Source organism: Setaria viridis, chromosome 4 (assembly GCF_005286985.2).
Source record: "Setaria viridis chromosome 4, Setaria_viridis_v4.0, whole genome shotgun sequence".
Taxonomy (NCBI): Eukaryota; Viridiplantae; Streptophyta; class Magnoliopsida; order Poales; family Poaceae; genus Setaria; species Setaria viridis.
In genome coordinates, this window is record NC_048266.2 from 9,796,681 (window position 1) to 9,812,806 (window position 16,126).

At 45.1% G+C, this 16,126-nt stretch overlaps 1 protein-coding gene and 1 long non-coding RNA gene across 4 annotated transcripts; one reads left to right on the forward strand and one right to left on the reverse strand.

Moving 5' to 3' along the window:
• Window positions 1–2,319: 2,319 nt before the first annotated feature.
• On the reverse strand, window positions 2,320–4,955 carry LOC117852145 (uncharacterized). Its single transcript, XR_004639772.2, has 4 exons — window positions 4,348–4,955; window positions 4,198–4,247; window positions 3,168–3,229; window positions 2,320–2,544 (listed from the first exon to the last, which is right to left on the reverse strand). It is a non-coding gene; the product is annotated as an uncharacterized lncRNA (long non-coding RNA).
• A 4,440-nt stretch (window positions 4,956–9,395) lies between these two features.
• LOC117852696 (uncharacterized) lies at window positions 9,396–16,090 on the forward strand. 3 transcript variants are annotated; one of them, XM_034734904.2, is made up of 9 exons: window positions 9,397–10,065; window positions 10,151–10,288; window positions 10,977–11,056; window positions 11,547–11,935; window positions 12,587–12,660; window positions 13,605–13,690; window positions 13,842–13,978; window positions 14,924–15,226; window positions 15,573–16,090. In XM_034734904.2, the coding sequence occupies exons 1-9, from the start codon at window positions 9,547–9,549 to the stop codon at window positions 15,758–15,760; spliced, it is 1,914 nt and encodes a 637-aa protein (XP_034590795.1). In that variant the 5' UTR covers window positions 9,397–9,546; the 3' UTR covers window positions 15,761–16,090. The 3 variants fall into 3 exon arrangements, with proteins under 3 accessions (XP_034590796.1, XP_034590795.1, XP_034590794.1); XM_034734903.2 differs by having other exon boundaries at window positions 9,420–10,065; window positions 12,476–12,660; XM_034734905.2 differs by lacking the exon at window positions 14,924–15,226 and having other exon boundaries at window positions 9,396–10,065; window positions 12,476–12,660.
• Window positions 16,091–16,126: the final 36 nt, after the last annotated feature.

Sequence of the window (16,126 nt, forward strand, 5' to 3'; positions counted from 1 at the left end):
CTACCGAGATCACTCACTGCCGGGCTGAAATACATGCCGCCTGCTGGACGCCAAGCGCACAATTGTTTACTGATGTGATCAACAAGACCAAACTAATCAGCCTGTCTTTCTTATCAGCGATGCCAAATAAACATGCTGCAAATGATAATGTGCCGGTTTGTTAATTACCTGGGGGAGCCTTCAATGCAAATTTACAGCTGAAACTTTTACTTAGCACGTGCGGAGCAAATATACATTACAGAATATTGAGGGAGCCCAACTCCATATAGACTTAACATCACAAACTAAGTACAATCTGGGCAAATTCTAATATGCCGCAGAAAACTACAAGCCTATACTGTTAATCCTTAATGGAATGGCAATTTCCCTGGCTGAAGTATTTGATATGCTTGGCTCTGAACTACCAGAAAACGTGAAATTCCTGTCGGTTTGAGGTGTTCCTGACGGTTTTTGTTAAACTGACAGTAACTGGCACGATTTCCTGTCGACCAGCCAAAACCGACAGGAACGACCTCGACTATTCCTCTCGGTTTCCTAAATGCCCTCAGGAACCAAGGAAGGGGTCAGGAACCGCGTAGGACTCCTGTTGGCTGGAAGAAAACCGACAGGAACCGCTTTCCTGTAGGCTCGTGGACCGACGGGGTCCACCCCGCATGAGCGAAAAAATTAACTCTGCGCGCTCGGTGGCCAAGCGGAACCACGCCAAAAATTTGCCTCCTCATTACTGTGCTGTGGGACCCGCAACACCTAAAACAAAATACACACCCGGTCCAACCCTAACTTCATTCGCCCTTCCCCCTTACGCGCTCCCACCCCCACACCGCAGCCCGCTGCCCCCCCCCCCACACACACACACACCCACCCACCACCACCACCAATTCTAACGCCCCTCCCAGCCCCACGCTGCCGACCATAGGAGCGCCGCCATCCTCGGGTCTTCTCCCACCCCCGCGACTGCCCACCCCTAAGGGTTCCCTCCCATCCCAGCACTGCCGCCAGGTCTCCTTCCAACTCCCCCCCCCCCCAACCCCACCCCACCCCACCCCTACCAAACCAAGCGGCATGTTCGAACCCACGCTCTAGATCTGAGTAGCAATGGGGCTATGATGGCGAGCAACAACGTGAGTGCGCGGTCATGGTGGGACGCATCAGCCACGTTGAGCATATCCGCCCCTTTCTCTTCCTTATTTCCCACCACCCTCTCAGATCTGCACTTTCTCTCCTCTCCCCAGTGGAGGGCCCAGTGCAAGGACACGGTGGCGCTGCTCATTGGCAGGGTATCCTTGGTGACAATGCTACTGAAACTGTATCTTTTTTCTCTTTCAGGAGAGTAAACTTGAACTGCATAATGCATTAGTTAAAATGGTTATAGGTGGAAGCTTTGTATATTACTTCAGGTATGTTGTGCAAATAATAACCTCTGCCTGGTAATTTTTGACAGTTCTCATGTTGCCATGCTCTTAGTCATGCATGGTTAGCCGTGAATTTAGTACCAGCGTGAAAATGCACAGTTCCTTTCTCATATGTATAAGAAAGTATTGTGGATGACTTCCCTGGAGTCAAGTTGTTGATATCTGGTTCTCTGCTTAGTTTTTTACTGAAATTGAACTCTTCTTTGTACCCAGTTTTCCTTTTAGACAACTAAAGACATAGTCTCATGTATGTGCTTACAGTGCAGCAAGTAGCAAATGTGAGACAAACAGTTTTTGGTGTGAAAGTATATATCCAACTTTGACTTTTCTTTTCTGAAAGTATATATATCCAACTTTGTCTTTTCTTTGCCTGCGTGATGATGCAATCCCATCACTACTTAGAGAAAGTGTCATCACTGCCATCCTATCACCGCCGTTTTTTGGCGATTTGGCGGTGATAAGCCATCACCGCTGGTTTTTACATGATCCGGCGATGAAACTAAAACCGGCGGTGATAATATCCTATCACCGCCGGTTTGCGAGCCGGCGGTGATAGGAAACCTCGGTACTACAATTTTACTCTTCCTTCACATCTGGCACCCCCTCCCCCCACCCCTACCTCTGCGCGCCCGGTGCTCCTTATCCACTCGCCTCTCTCCCTCTCACTTACCCGCTGCCCCCTCCCTCTCTCTTCTTTCCGCCGGCCGGCCCAACCCCCTCCCCGCCTCCCCCCTCTCTCCCTCACCCATCAGCCCTCCCTCTCTCCTCTCTCCGCCAGCCTCCTCACTCTCTCCACCGCTCTGTCCGACCCTCCCTCAGCTGCCCCCTCCCCTCCCCCTTCTCTCGTCCCTCACTCACAGCGGCGCACGGCGACTGTCACACCCGGTTTTAAAATAAAACCAAGTGCTACCTATATGTATGCCAGGATCAAGTTTCATACATATAGTGATATCATTAGTGAATAACAGCAACAGTATCACGTAGAAAGATACAAAAGACTTAAAATACTATCAGAGACACACAGCTTAAATCCTGGAAATGGAGGCTCCAAACTTCACAGGCACTCGACTGGGGGGTTGCGTACGCCTAAAACTCAGCATCATCTTTGCCAAACTTCACACATCTTCTTCTTCTGAGCAGCAGTAAGCAAGGGTGAGTACACTTATGGTTGGTACTCAGCAAGACCACAGGAAATAACCAGAATAACGATTTAAGTCCATCTTCAAGGTTAGTTAATCATGTGAGGGTTCAGGCCGCTCTTAATTGTGAGCACTGATATATCAGTTTACACTATGCAAAGGTTGTACATCTTTACCCACAAGTCGCGTAAAAGTTCAAAGAACTTTGGACCCAACCATGCGGTGCTAGCTAGGCACCATACCACACTTCCGAGGTGTGATTGCATAGGGTCGCTATGAGGCCTTTACAAAAATTCCCTAGTAAGTGGTAATCCGCTAAGGTTTCTGAATCAGTAGCAGGGCATAAACCCTCCCTAGTGGGTACAGTGTCTTAGCAAAGCCCACATCCCAAGAGAACCGAATTATATCCCATCTGCTGCCACCCCTCTTACGCTTTCAGTAAGGTTACCCCAGATTAAGGTCTCTATAATTAGCCAAGACCAGAGCCATGATAGTTCTTGAGGTTGTACTGTTTTCCGAGTGGTTCTCCATGTTCCAATTAACATTATCATGATATTGTGAACAAAGCATAGGTAGAAGGATGGTTATTAGGTCTCCAACGTAAAGTTACTCTTACCGCTCTTCAGATCTTGCTTTCTTGAAACTTTTAACCTTCAAAGCTTCCGAGCAGCGATCCTTCTAAACGAAGCAAACATCGGCAACAAACAACAAAACAAGTACCACTAAGAACAATACACCAAAATAAAAGAAAGGATTTAAAAGAGCGTACTAAAGGACAAGACTCGATCTAAGGTCACGCAAACGCAAGAAACGCTGAGATCGGAACTATCGAGATGTTTGATTCATAAAAGAAATTAAAAGACTATATGCTTGATCCATTTTAATTAAATAAAACATGGACATAGGTTATTTTAGAGAAGTACCCTATTTGGAATTAAGCAAGTTATATTTAATTATTGAAAACGGGGTAAACTTTAATATTTACAAATATTTTATTTGTAAATATTAAAGTATGAGTTATGCCAATTTAACAATTACCTTTAGAAACTTAGAGTATGAATAAAACATCTAATCGAACTTTGTATTTCAGGTTCAACTAAATATATTATATTAAAAACAAATTGGTATTTATATTAGCCAAATTAACATTTAATTATGAAAGTCGAGATATAACCTATGTAGTTTTTATTTAGAAGGCAAATTGAATAATATTAATCAAATTAAATTTAATTTAGAAAAAGCCGAGGTTTATCTCTAATTAGCTTTTAATTGGAAGAAACATTTAGATAACCGTTAATCAGGTTAACATTAGTTTATGAAAAACCGATGTATATCATAATTGGCTTTTATTTAGAAAAGGATATGAAGTAAGCATTAATCAAATTGATGAGTGTATAACTTTAGGTAGCTTTTATTTAGAGAAGACGCATGTTTATTAGGCATTAAACAAATTAATATTAAATTTATTTTCAAAGACATGAAATGTTGGACAACATCAACACTAATGTGTATTTTATGTTGTGAAGAATCTAACACAAATTGAACAGATTAAAACGTAGCTAAAACGTGAAATCTGCGAGCTAAACAGGATTCCAAGAACCTAAACAAGAAAAAGTGTAGACTAGAGAGGTTAGCAGGAAAGATACCAAGACACAGAGAACAGAGCCCACGAAAAGCTGAAAATTTGGGGTTAGATCTGCAAAAAGATTAAGGATTGGATTAGACTGCAACGAACTGAAAGTTTGAGGGCTTTTTGTGTAAGGTTGAAAGACACAAGGAAAAGGGGAAGGATATACAAGGTTTTCAGGGGTCGAAACGCAAAAGTGCGCCTTGTCTTCTTCCATCTCCCGATTGCATCCGGTCGACTTGACAGAACCATCAGGGGGGATCCCGGCGGTGCCTTCGGTCGGGGCTAGGGGGCGCGGTTGCGGTTGCGGTGCAGGCAGCGCCGGCGTGGCAGGTGGTGCGGGCGACGGAGGCGCAACGCGGCCAGGGAAGCAGCACGAGGCGGCGGCGGCCGGAGTGGAGGCGCGGGATTTGGCCGGCGGTGGAGCTTTGATGGCGGCGGCTTGGTGGCGTGAGGAGGCGAGGGAAGCGGGGTAAAGAGCTCCAGTGGCGGCGGGGCATCCATTTATAGGGACGGAGGAGGGAGCGGAGGAGGCGCAGTAGAGGAGAAGTAAAGGGGCGGCGGCGCCATGAATGGGAACCGACTGGTGGTAGGCGGCCGTTACTGGAAGAGGAAGAGAAAGGGGGGGCGAGTGGTGCTCGTGGGGAAGGCGAAGCGGTGCAGGAAGGCAGGGGGGCGCCGGGGAGGTGGACGGGCGCGGGAGGCGGAAGGATTCGGCCGGCCTGGCGACGCGACCTGGAAGATGCGGCGGTGCCTGTAACCGGTCTGTGGGGTCCACCAGTCAGCGAGAGGGCGCGGAGATGGGCCGGCAAGAGGACTTGGGCCGGTGGGAAAAGAGGCCGAGTGGGCCGACGGCCTGCTGAAAGGAAAGAGAAGGGGAAGGAGAGGTGGGCCGCGGAAGTTGGGCCGATGCAAGGGAGAGAAGATGGGCCGGCAGAAAAAAGAGAAGGAAGGGGAGATTGGGCCGGCGCTGGAGATTTCTTTCAGGCCGAAGCGAAGGAGGAGGAGAAAGGGGCCGGCCTAAAGAGATAGATTGAGGGAGAGGTTTTTCTCTTTTTATTTTCAGAATTAATTTCTTGTGTAAATAAAAATTTACTCTGAAAATTTAGATAGTTTGAAACACGAGGAATCCAAATAAAATATTTGGTGCTCATGAAAAGGATTCTAGAATCATCTCAAAATTAGATTTAGCTATAGGAAAAGGAGAATAAATTTTAGAAAAAATTGGAAAATTCGCAGAAGGGTCTTAACAACGTCTAAACACATTTTTGAAACTTTTTCACTCATAAAACACCAAGATGCATCGCCATGAATGCACAGACACAGAACCACATTATTTAATTTTGAAAAACAAACAATTATTTTTCCTATACTAAATTTCCTATAAAGAAAAGTAAATGTTGGGAAAAAATTATAATATAGAAAATCATTGTTTAATTATTCCTTTTAATCATATCCTGAAATTCAAAAAAATTAGGGTATGACAGCGGCGGCGTAGGTGGACGGGCCCGACAGTGGCGCAGGTGAGTACCTACCTACCTCCCTCCCTCCCTCTCTCCATGCGCAGTGGCCGAATCCGACACGCCATGGTGCTCTGGGCACCGACGGCGGCCCGCGATGGCTGGATCCGCACCGCCGTGGCACTCCGGTCTCCACCGGTGCCGGACTCGGCGCTGCGGCGGTGGAGCGGCAGCCAGGCAGCAGGGTGGCGGTGGAGTGGCGGCCGGCAGCGGGGTAGCAGCGGCAGCATGGGCACTAGCGGTGGTGGGCACTGCTGCCAACGGGGCAACGGGGAGCAAGCACGCCGGCGGCCGGCGGGGTGCGCCGCGAGGGCAGCCGGTGGGGCGTGGGCCCAGCATCTTTTTTTTTGAAAAAGGTCATTACCGCCGATTTTGGCGGTTCCAGCAGTGATTAGGTATCCCATCACCGCCGAATTTCAGATGACGGATCTAAAACCGGCGGTGATGGGGAGGTGGGGACCGGCGGTGATGGGGAGGTGGGGGCCGGCGGTGATATAGGATTGTGTAGCAGTTTCATTTGTAATTCAGATAACACTGTTTGAGCTGTCTATTCAACAGTAGAGTGTACTAATACAACTTGTCTATCTCTTTTTTTAGAGGGTGAGAAGGGCTCTCCTTTGGTTAAGTTGCAGTCTGTTTGGTGAAACTCCAAGCAAATGGACTTGTTGCTGGTGAAGAGTGCAATTAACCTCCTCAGATCGATGATGTTTAGAAAGGCCTCCTTTTGTGCAGTTGGCATGCTGCTCTGAATGCTCCACTACAGCTAGGAGCTAGACTTGCTTCTCAGTTGATTCATGAACTAATATGTATGTTATTGGATTTGGATGACACTTGAACTTGTGATGAATTAGATGGCCTTTATGGATCACGTGTGATGGCAAGATGCATTCTGAACTAATATGTATGTGTAAAGCTGAGATGTATATATTATAATACAAAAAAGGTGTGCAGCATGATTCCGGCCTGATAGATTTGTCCTGTCGACATCCCATCACGAGAGAAATGGTTGTTCCTGTTGGCCGTGCTTTCCCGACGGGATTTCTTGACGATTAAGGCAACAGAGAGTAGGGTTGACCAGTCAACTAGAGGCCGTCAGGAACTACCGACAGGAAACAATTCTTGTCGGCCGGCCATAAGGAGAAACTCGTGTTTAGTTCCCTCCAAACTTCCAACTTTGACACTATGCACAAAGAAGATTCCCCATCACATCAAACTTGCGGTACATGCATGGAGTATTAAATGTAGATGAAATCAAAAACTAATTGCACAGTTTTGTTGTACTTTGCGAGACGAATCTTTTGAGCCTAATTAGTCAATATTTGGACAATAATTCACAAATACATACGAAACGCTACAGTTGCGCATTTATGGCAAAATGTCAATTTTGTTACTCCCAAATTAGGAACTAAACAAGGCCAGTCAGGAATTGTGTCCTGACGGTTTTTGACCCTTTTGTGTCGTTTTCTGGCCGGCAGGAATTTGCTGCCCTTTGGTAGTGGTAATTATTGGTCGTGGCCATTCAGAAACTAAACGGCCAACGTTGCGCCAAGGACTGAGCACTGCCGGCTTCTATGGGCCTGATTGGTTTCCTTCTCTGCCGAGTCTGGCTCGCATCACCCATTCAAGCTCCCGCCGGCCAGGCTCGCTAAATGCAACCCCTTTTGATTGGTTAATGTTTGCACGCTGCTAGGCTCACGTGGGAAGTTGATTGGTTGCCTACTCCGCTGCGTTTTTTTCCTGCGCGCTCGCCTCATGCATCGGCTGCTGCATCCCGGGAGCCTGGCTCCGGAGATACAAAGGATTTGGTCGCACCGTGGGAGTCAAGCTCTAGGCGTCCTTTTGCATGCCGCGAGCCAGGCCCTGCAAGCAGCGTAGGGAACCAATCGCATGTAGGTCACGCGCGGGGAGCTCGGATCCAGCCTGGTGCAGGAACCAATCGCACCCTATATGCACGTACATGTCTACCTTCACTGATTTCTGCAATTCTGCTGCCTGTAGCTGCTGCTAACTACCAGGAGGTCTGGTCAATGCCAGCTTATAGTGCTGGAAGGTACCAAGAGGTAGCTGCGTATGAAGTATGAAAAACAGATTTGCATTGCTCAAATCTGAGAACTCTAAGCATGTGTTTGGTTCTAGGACGTGGGATGGGTTAGCTCCGTCCCAATTTTTTACGGGTTGAACCTATCTCGTGTTTAGTTGAGAGGGATAGATCCATCCTAGTTTTTTGTTTGATTGGAGAGGTTTAGAGGGATGGGATGGAGGTCATTTTAACATCGTCAACACCAGTTCTCAATGGCTCCCACCTGTCATGTATGCGGCATATTTGTCATCCTCTATTTTTCTTTTTTTTTCACGCATCCTATCTTCTTCCCCGAGCTCCCGTGCTATGCCACCGCTCCCCAAGCTCCTAGCCACGCCACCGGTCGGTTCCTCCTCGTCGCGCCCACGCCGTCAGCCTTCTCCTCCCCTGAGCTCCCCTGAGCTCCCCTGAGCTCCCTTGTTATGTCGCCCCCCCCCCCCCCCCCCGGAGCTCCCTTGGAACGCCACCGGCCGGCTCCTCCTTGCCGCACCCGCGCCACCCTACTCCGCCGACCGGCTCCTTCCTGCCGCATCCGTGCCGCCCTTCCTCGGCTAGCCAGTGCCCACGCGCCGCGCACTCGTGCTCTGCCGACTGGCGTCAATGCCGCACCCGCGCGCTACTGTTTCACCAGCCGGCGCCTTGACGTGGCGCTCGAGCCACTCGCCTGCGGCTGCGGCCCCACCAACGGGGTCAGACAGTGTGCGTGGGAGTGAAGTGGGTTGATGTGGTCCAGTGGACCATACCATCCCGCATCTATGGGATATATTCCCTATCAGGAACGAATCCAACCCACTGGATCAACCAAACACCATGAAAAACTTCTAAACCAACCCAACCTACTTCAACCCTAAAACCAAACACATGCTTAAGCAGTAGCGTTAATTCTCAGCCCATTGTTCAGCTTTAGACTGAAAAAAGAAACATGGAGGTATGATTGCCATCTGCACTCTTAGGCCAGTCTCAATGCACAGTTTCAAGACACGATTTCCAAGGTTGAGAACTGGTAATCGTGCTTGCTGGGTTTTATAGTGATGAAACTTCTTTCATATATGATGAAACTTTCTCTCATCTCTCCTCGTAATGAACTTGCTATGTGAGAAGATTTGCTAATATGTCTTGTTATATTAGATCATGCAATTTTTTTATAAAACCTCTGCGAAGATTGGCCTTAGAGCAACTCCAAGATGCTGCTAATCTTACCTTCAATATTTTTTTTAGGAAAAAAGGAGAAAAAACGAACTCCAACAGTCCACCCAAACCTTCCCCAATTTTTTAGCAACGCTAAAAAACAGCCTACCACCGTGTATATTTTAGCGTTGGTATTCCTCCCCCAATCCTAATTCCCGCACGCTCGCGTGTCCCTTCTGATGGGCCCAATACGATGACGTGGCTTGTTTTAAAATATTGGGAGCTATTTATTAGCGATCTGTAGTGGATTGATATGTTTTTGAGGGAATTTTTTTTGAAGAACCTCCAATACATAATTTTGGGAAAGAATTTTTTGAACTTCTCAGTTTTCTTCCCCAAAACGGCGCCGCCTCTCTGCTCGCTGCTCCTGTGCCATCGGCCGAGGGTCGCCTCTTCCGTTCTGTTCGCGTGGCGGATGACGTGGTGGGTTATCAAAAAACTCCCAGCCGTTGATGTGCGCCCCAAACTAATCCGAGCGGTCCACTGGAAAACTCTTCTGCCACCGCCGCTACTCTTGCAAAACCCTCGGCCCGGGGCGCCCGGGCGGTGCGCCGCCGCCGCCGCCCCTCCGCCTCACGCCATGGCTCGGCCGGCGCTGCCGCCGTCTTCCTCGCTTCGCGCCGCCGTGAAGAGAGAAATCGACGCCGTAGAGGCTACCGCTCACACTCCGGCGCCACCGCCCCGCAAGAAGCGCCGTCGAGGAGGCCGCCTCCCGGTGACCCCGACACAGCTCCCCCTGAGCCCAACCCTCCTCACGCCCCAGATCATCCCGTCGGCTGCATCAGGGAACGCGTCCGTCGCCGGCCTAACGCCGACGCCCGCGAGATCCGCCGTCAAGCGCGAGCCCGGCGCTGACACCGATGTGGGGGCCCGCGGGAGGGCGGCCGGGAAGCCGAAGCAGGCGAGGGACCTCCGCCATGGCCGTCGGCCCGCGGCGACGGAGCCCCCAACCCTCTGGCTCAACCGCCGCCGCCTCGGTCGGATCCTCCACGAGCTCGCGGGCGCGCACCGGTGGCGCGAAGCTGCCGGCGTCGTCTCCACACACCTCCGCGGCATCCAGAGGCCCGGCTCCTTCCAGGAGACCCGCAGCTTGTTCGTGGTGAGCAACTATGTCTGATAAAACTCAGCGACTTTTGGTTCGGCGTAGATGGGGTTTCTGATGTGCGCCAGGTGCCTCATGTAAGGTCGCCATGGAGATCCATAAGCAGCTTGCTGAAGACAGCGGTGTGCAGCAGAGCAGCAGAAGGTCCTACTACCTCAGGACCAAGAAGTTGTTTGATGTTTGGTTGCGAAAGCTGATTTGGTTTCCCTCATGCCCAAAAGTAAGATCCGAATTCAGCTGTAAAGACTAATAATTTAAATAAAGACTAATAATTTAAAGTGATTACTGTTATCAGCTACTTCCTCCGTCCTAAATTATAGGTCGTTTTGTCTTTTCTATGTTCATAGATTTTGCTATGCATCTAGACATAGCGCATATCTAGGTGCATAGCTAAATCTATGAATTTAAAAAAGCTAAAATGACCTATAATTTGGGACGGGGGAGTAGGTAGCTGGAAATTCTAGTATGATGGTTAAAATTTGAAAATGCTGCTGAATCTTAACATGTACCTCTGGTTAGACAACTAGAGTTTCCTGTCATCTGGATTTCTACTACTCGTTCCGTTTTAAAATGCAGGTCGTTTTGGCTTTTCTAGATACATAGATACATAACAAAATCTATATATCTAGAAAAGCCAAAACGACCTATATTTTGGAACGGAGGGAGTAAAAAGTATCATTTAGGACATTATCTGGTCAAATATTAAATTTTGGAGGGAAAATGGAGGTTATGTAATTCTGCATTGTAAAAAAAAAGTTTTCATGGTAATGTGCTGGTTGCAGTTTCATCAGTAGAATGCTCCTTTGTTGCTTTAGATGGAGGAGTATTATGTCTTCCTTTTTTAAAACAGACCAACTGTATGACTTATGTTCTACTAGTTTCTTAACCTTGTAATTTTTATTTGGCAGAAGCACTTGGTTATACTCGAACTGGCTTTATTTTACCTTTCACAAGGCAACATCGACAATGCATACAATACAACAAGAATGTGCGTCACCAGTACGCTCAGTTCTCTCTTTGGTTCTGTTGTGGACACCTCTTGATCTGCTGTATTTGCGGGTTAAAAGCCCATTTCCTTCACTTTCCTGTTCAGTTTATAAACCCAGTATAGGCTTCCAATAAAAGGTCATGTGATGCGCAGTTTATTAGACATGCATTTTTTTTTCTTTGATGGAATCAAGCATCAGATACTTAAGTTGTATTGACATGTCAATTTTAGGTACTGTTTTGAGAATCAGCATATGCACTTTTTTCTATCACTGTAGAAAATTCTACTTTTCACCACTCAGATATTTATTATGCTAAAAAAATTATTACTACCTTATGTGGCGTTGTTTGTAATGCTTGCGGGGTGTTTAAGCTTTTGGGTATTAGCGGCTAGTCACTTCTTACTTCTGTTCAGTATGCTTTTTGTTACCAACAACGTGATTTACAAAGTGCTACAGTGTGAGAACTTGATAGCTTCTTTTGTTTACCAGCCTTATCGCTAAGGACAGACTGCAGACAGAACCAATCCTAAATCTGATTCATGGTTTGATATCATTTGATAAATGGTATTCTGGCTTGCCTAAAGATATGCAAGTTGAGGAGTTTGATGTTTATAGTGAAGCATGTGCTATTTCTATTAAGTCAGATGGCTGTGAAGAAACTGGTCTTGTGGATGATTCAGATGACAATAGCATTGATGATGATGCCAGTTTGTCTGCTTACTCTTCAGAAAGTTCGATCAACAATGAGGATATAGACAGAAAAATAAATAAGAAACCTTTTCTTGTTTATCCTAAGGAGGAAAATGATCCACTTGGATCAGAAGTTAATGAAGATTTCCGAAGCATATTTTTGAATACCTCTGATGGTCCTACCTGTGGTAAGTACCATATTCATAGTAGCTTCATGATGCTCTTTTGTTTTCTGTTTATGTTAGTGAGATATGTTTGTATGTCTACCTTACCTGAATAGAGTTGTACTCAGAATGTAGATAGGTCACATATTGGAACCATATAGACTACAGTAAATAAATATTGGTTATCTATTTTGTGGCACCAACCAGTATTTTTTTATGTGTTTGTATTACTAGCCCGTATTTTGTTCAGTACATCCAGTTCTTCATTTTGGTATGGAACAAACTTGGGTTTCTTTTTTTTTTTTGGAGATAAACAAACTTGGGTTTCTTTGTTTCTAGTGTGCGTGCATCTTTTGTTGGGGTGGTGGGTTTGAGAGTTTCTGCTGCATGTAAGTTGTAGCTTCATCTGTATCTACTGTCAGATTAATCATCAGAACAAATGACCTTATTAAGCTGAATTACCAGTATATTTCTCTACTAGTTCTTTTATCTCATTTTTAAGTCGCAACTGTAGATTCTCATGATTGTATCTTAAAATGTTACATCCTCTTACCTTCACTGAAGGGTTGGAGAAGAGCCTGTTACCTTTACGGTTAAAGATTCCTACTGGGGCTTCAAATGATTGTTTTGATAGATATTGGCAGTACAAGTCAGCACCTAATACTTCCTATGAAGATGCAGAAAAATGCCTAAGGTTGGCTCTTCATTCAAATCCACCAGTGATGGCAGCCTTGTTGCCACTAATACAGGTAATTGGAGCTGATGTCATCGCATACATATTAGGAATTATCTGATTCTGCAATGCATTCACGCTGAAAACAAATGGAACTGCTAGCTGAACTAGCCTAGGGCTATGGATGCAGTTTGTTTGATATACCATTTCCATCTGTTTTGTGCTTCAGTCTCATTTTGTGCCTCCAATCATTTACCTGTTCCCCCCCTAAAACCCTCCGTATCATGTAGAGACAACATAAGAGATAGCCTGACCAATATGTTATATGTGGTTTGTTCCTAAACACTAATAGTGTGTTTAGTTTGCACCATCATACCGTCCGGAACCATCCGATCCAAACTCTGTCAGATGACCTCGCGAGCAGTAATCCGCGATGCAGTGTCTCCTCAAACTCTGTCAGATGACCTTGTTTGGAACCATCCAAACCTAGGGAAAAATGATCTTGTGAAGAATCAACTGGCCCCGGACGGAGCCGCTCCTCAAATCAAAGGAGCTGTAACTACTGCACACTCCATATGCCCATGTTTAATGTCTTGGCAGTACAATCTCCTGTGCAAGTTTCTTTCAGCTTTTTTTTTTATCTTATGCCCAAGCTATTCCTTGCATGAATGTCCTGATTCTCCAGGCAGCGCTCTGCTTCTGCACCACCAATAGATACCTTTAGAGATTACATTTTGTATTTTCTTTTTAGATTTTGTCACTGAGCACACCATATTAGGTTATGAGTATGTGCATCTTTGATTACCTTATTGGCATTTCTCTAGTCTTTCATCTCTGAGTCCATCAAGCCAACCATGCGCTGCTTCTTTTTGTACACAAGTATTTATTTCTCTGCAAATTATGGACGCACAGGTTTTTGTTCGAGTGCTTTTGAACATTTGTATACATTTTGTTTCCTTGTGTGAATTTTACTGTTATCATTTGACATTTGTTCAAAAAAAATCATAAAATTTTTGATAGATTCTCCTGCTTGGTGATAAACTGAAAGATGCACTTGACGAGCTTGAGAGAACCTGCCTCAGTTCAACTACAGCCCTCCCTTTCAGGTAAAGCGATGTGTTGCCTTGAATCTCATCCCTTATCTAATGTTTCATGATATCTTTCAGTTATCATAGTTTCTGCTTTTGTTACACTGTATATATTAAAAACAAGCTTTTGTGATTTAAGTAATTGAAATTAATTTGTTTCTTGCTGCAGGTTGAGAGGTAGACTGCTAGAAGAGTATTTCAACCAAAACCAAGTATCAACCATTTCCTCTTGCTATGAGGAAGCTTTGAGAAGAGATCCTACATGTAGCTACTCAATGGAGAGGCTAATCAAAATGCATAGAAAAGGTGTGGGCTAAAAAATTTTTCTTCTTCCAGATTGTTCTGCTATTTGATCATAGTGCTACTTGAGTATCTGAAATTCTGAATTGTTCTTCATATATCTGTAGTAAACACTTCGCTGGTATGATTGGGTATATGCTACCATGTTTGGACAATATATCATATCCATAGGGTTTTTTTTTCACTGCATTGACGCTTTCTTGCTATCTGTAATAAAGTCATGTTTGGACAACCACCGGTCCAACTTTTTTTTTTTGTGATCAAAACATAAAGAACTAGATAGACGGGCAAGATAGGATTGATTTTAGTAGTTTTTTCATGAAAAAAATTCATGATATGTTTTACTTTTTTATTTTAAATATCATATTTTCATAGAAATTGATAGTCAAAGCTCTACTCCCTCCATTTCACTATGTTTGTCCATGACATTGGGAGGACATGTTCTACAATGTTTGTCCATTGAGGATATCAAGTGTGTAGTTATTGCAATATTTCCACTTCCTACCGCTGATTAAATGCTCCAACAGAATAGAGAAGTTTGACTTAGGACATAATTGAAACATCTTACATTTTGAAACAGAGGGAGTAGTTCATATATTCCACTGTCTTTTTGCTTCCTTAGAAAGGACCTTATGTACAGACTACAGAGGCACCCACCCTTGCTGAAAGCTCCCACACAAGGCAGATGGGGTCTTGGGAAGGGAATTTATGGGCAGCCTTACCCGTGCTTATTTAGCAAGAAGGCTGATTCTAATTTCTAACCTAGGACCTCCAGGACCAGTGGAGAGATTCTACATTCTGTGTATATTTTGCTTGGTACAAAAAATATTTAAACTTCAATGTGGGTTGTGGTTATGAAAGTTTATGGCATTGCTTCTGCAAAATTAAGATTCAAAGTTCCATATTCTGAGCAATATCTGCATTCTTGTTTTCTTTTGCTGGTTACCACAGGATACTATAATACAATCCAGCTACTCGAGGCAATAGCTCTACATTTAGATTCCGTCAATGGGAAACCTTGCATCTGGGAGGAGCTTGTATTGTGCTTCCTTCGGCTTTTCTCTGACAAAACTGCTGACTATGAGGATTGCATAGCTTGTACTAATACCCAAGGAGATCAAGCATTGGACGTTTTCAGTAAATTTTCTTCATTCTTTTTTGAGCGATTTACAAGAGAATCATGGAAGGCCCGATGCAGATGGTGGATGCACCATCATTTCAGTCAAAACACCTATGCATCAGAAACCCTGACAGGTAGCTGCTTATTCCTCAAATTTATGGGCAGCTACATATATATACACTTTAAATTAATAATGAGAATGATGACTACTATGCGGGATTGTCCCTCCATACCCCCCCCCCCCCCCCCCACCCACCCACCCCCACCCAAAAAAACAGAACAAAAAAACTGTCAACATAGTATGCACTGGTACAGTGCTTCCTTAGAGAAACTATAGCAGCATTATGGTGTGAAATCAGCATACTCTTTCTAGTTTTAACTTTCAAGCTCAGTATCAACCATATATGCCTCTCCCCTGGCATGCCATCTTTTTAGACGTTTGTGATGTGATCAAAGCTAAAGCAGTTTATGTTTATACAGGTGATTGCAAGCTCCTGGCTGCCAAGGCAGCTTGTGCTGCTCATCTGTTTGGGCCAGAATTCCCATACGTCAAAGCAGCTGGGAGCTATATTGCCAAGCAAGAATCTCTAGATGAAGTCAGTCTCTTAGTCAGAAACAAGCAGAACTCTGTCAGGCTATTACAAACGTTGGAGAAACTAACATCTTGATTCGTTTTGGTTCAGTATTTCACCATTGCATGGCATTGTTGTTACCATATTGACAGGATTTTGTAGAAATCCTCAAAACGAGGTAAATTTTTGTAGGAACAATAGCAGTCACCAATAGTGTTTAGGCATAATTTTTGGCGCTGGTGACGCCATGTGTTGAGTGTAGCAGCGAAAATGTATCAATTGTTATGTTAGTACAAATGGAAACCATCTCGAGCTTGTGTTCGGCTTGGTTTTGGGGATGTAAATGGAAAAGTTTGTAAGTTCTCCTTGGAAGCATTTGAAAGTAAGATAATTGACCTTGCAAGAAAATTGAGACTGTTAAACTTACATTGTTTTTCTATGGCAATATATAACAAAATCATT

Excerpts from the sequence above, each read along its gene's own strand:
- LOC117852696 (XM_034734903.2), top strand. The coding sequence starts at position 9,547 with ATGGCTCGGCCGGCGCTGCCGCCGTCTTCCTCGCTTCGCGCCGCCGTG. Across the intron at positions 11,936-12,475 it reads CTCTGATGGTCCTACCTGTG|GGTTGGAGAAGAGCCTGTTA; the intron begins GTAAGTACCATA and ends CCTTCACTGAAG. Across the intron at positions 12,661-13,604 it reads CCTTGTTGCCACTAATACAG|ATTCTCCTGCTTGGTGATAA; the intron begins GTAATTGGAGCT and ends AATTTTTGATAG.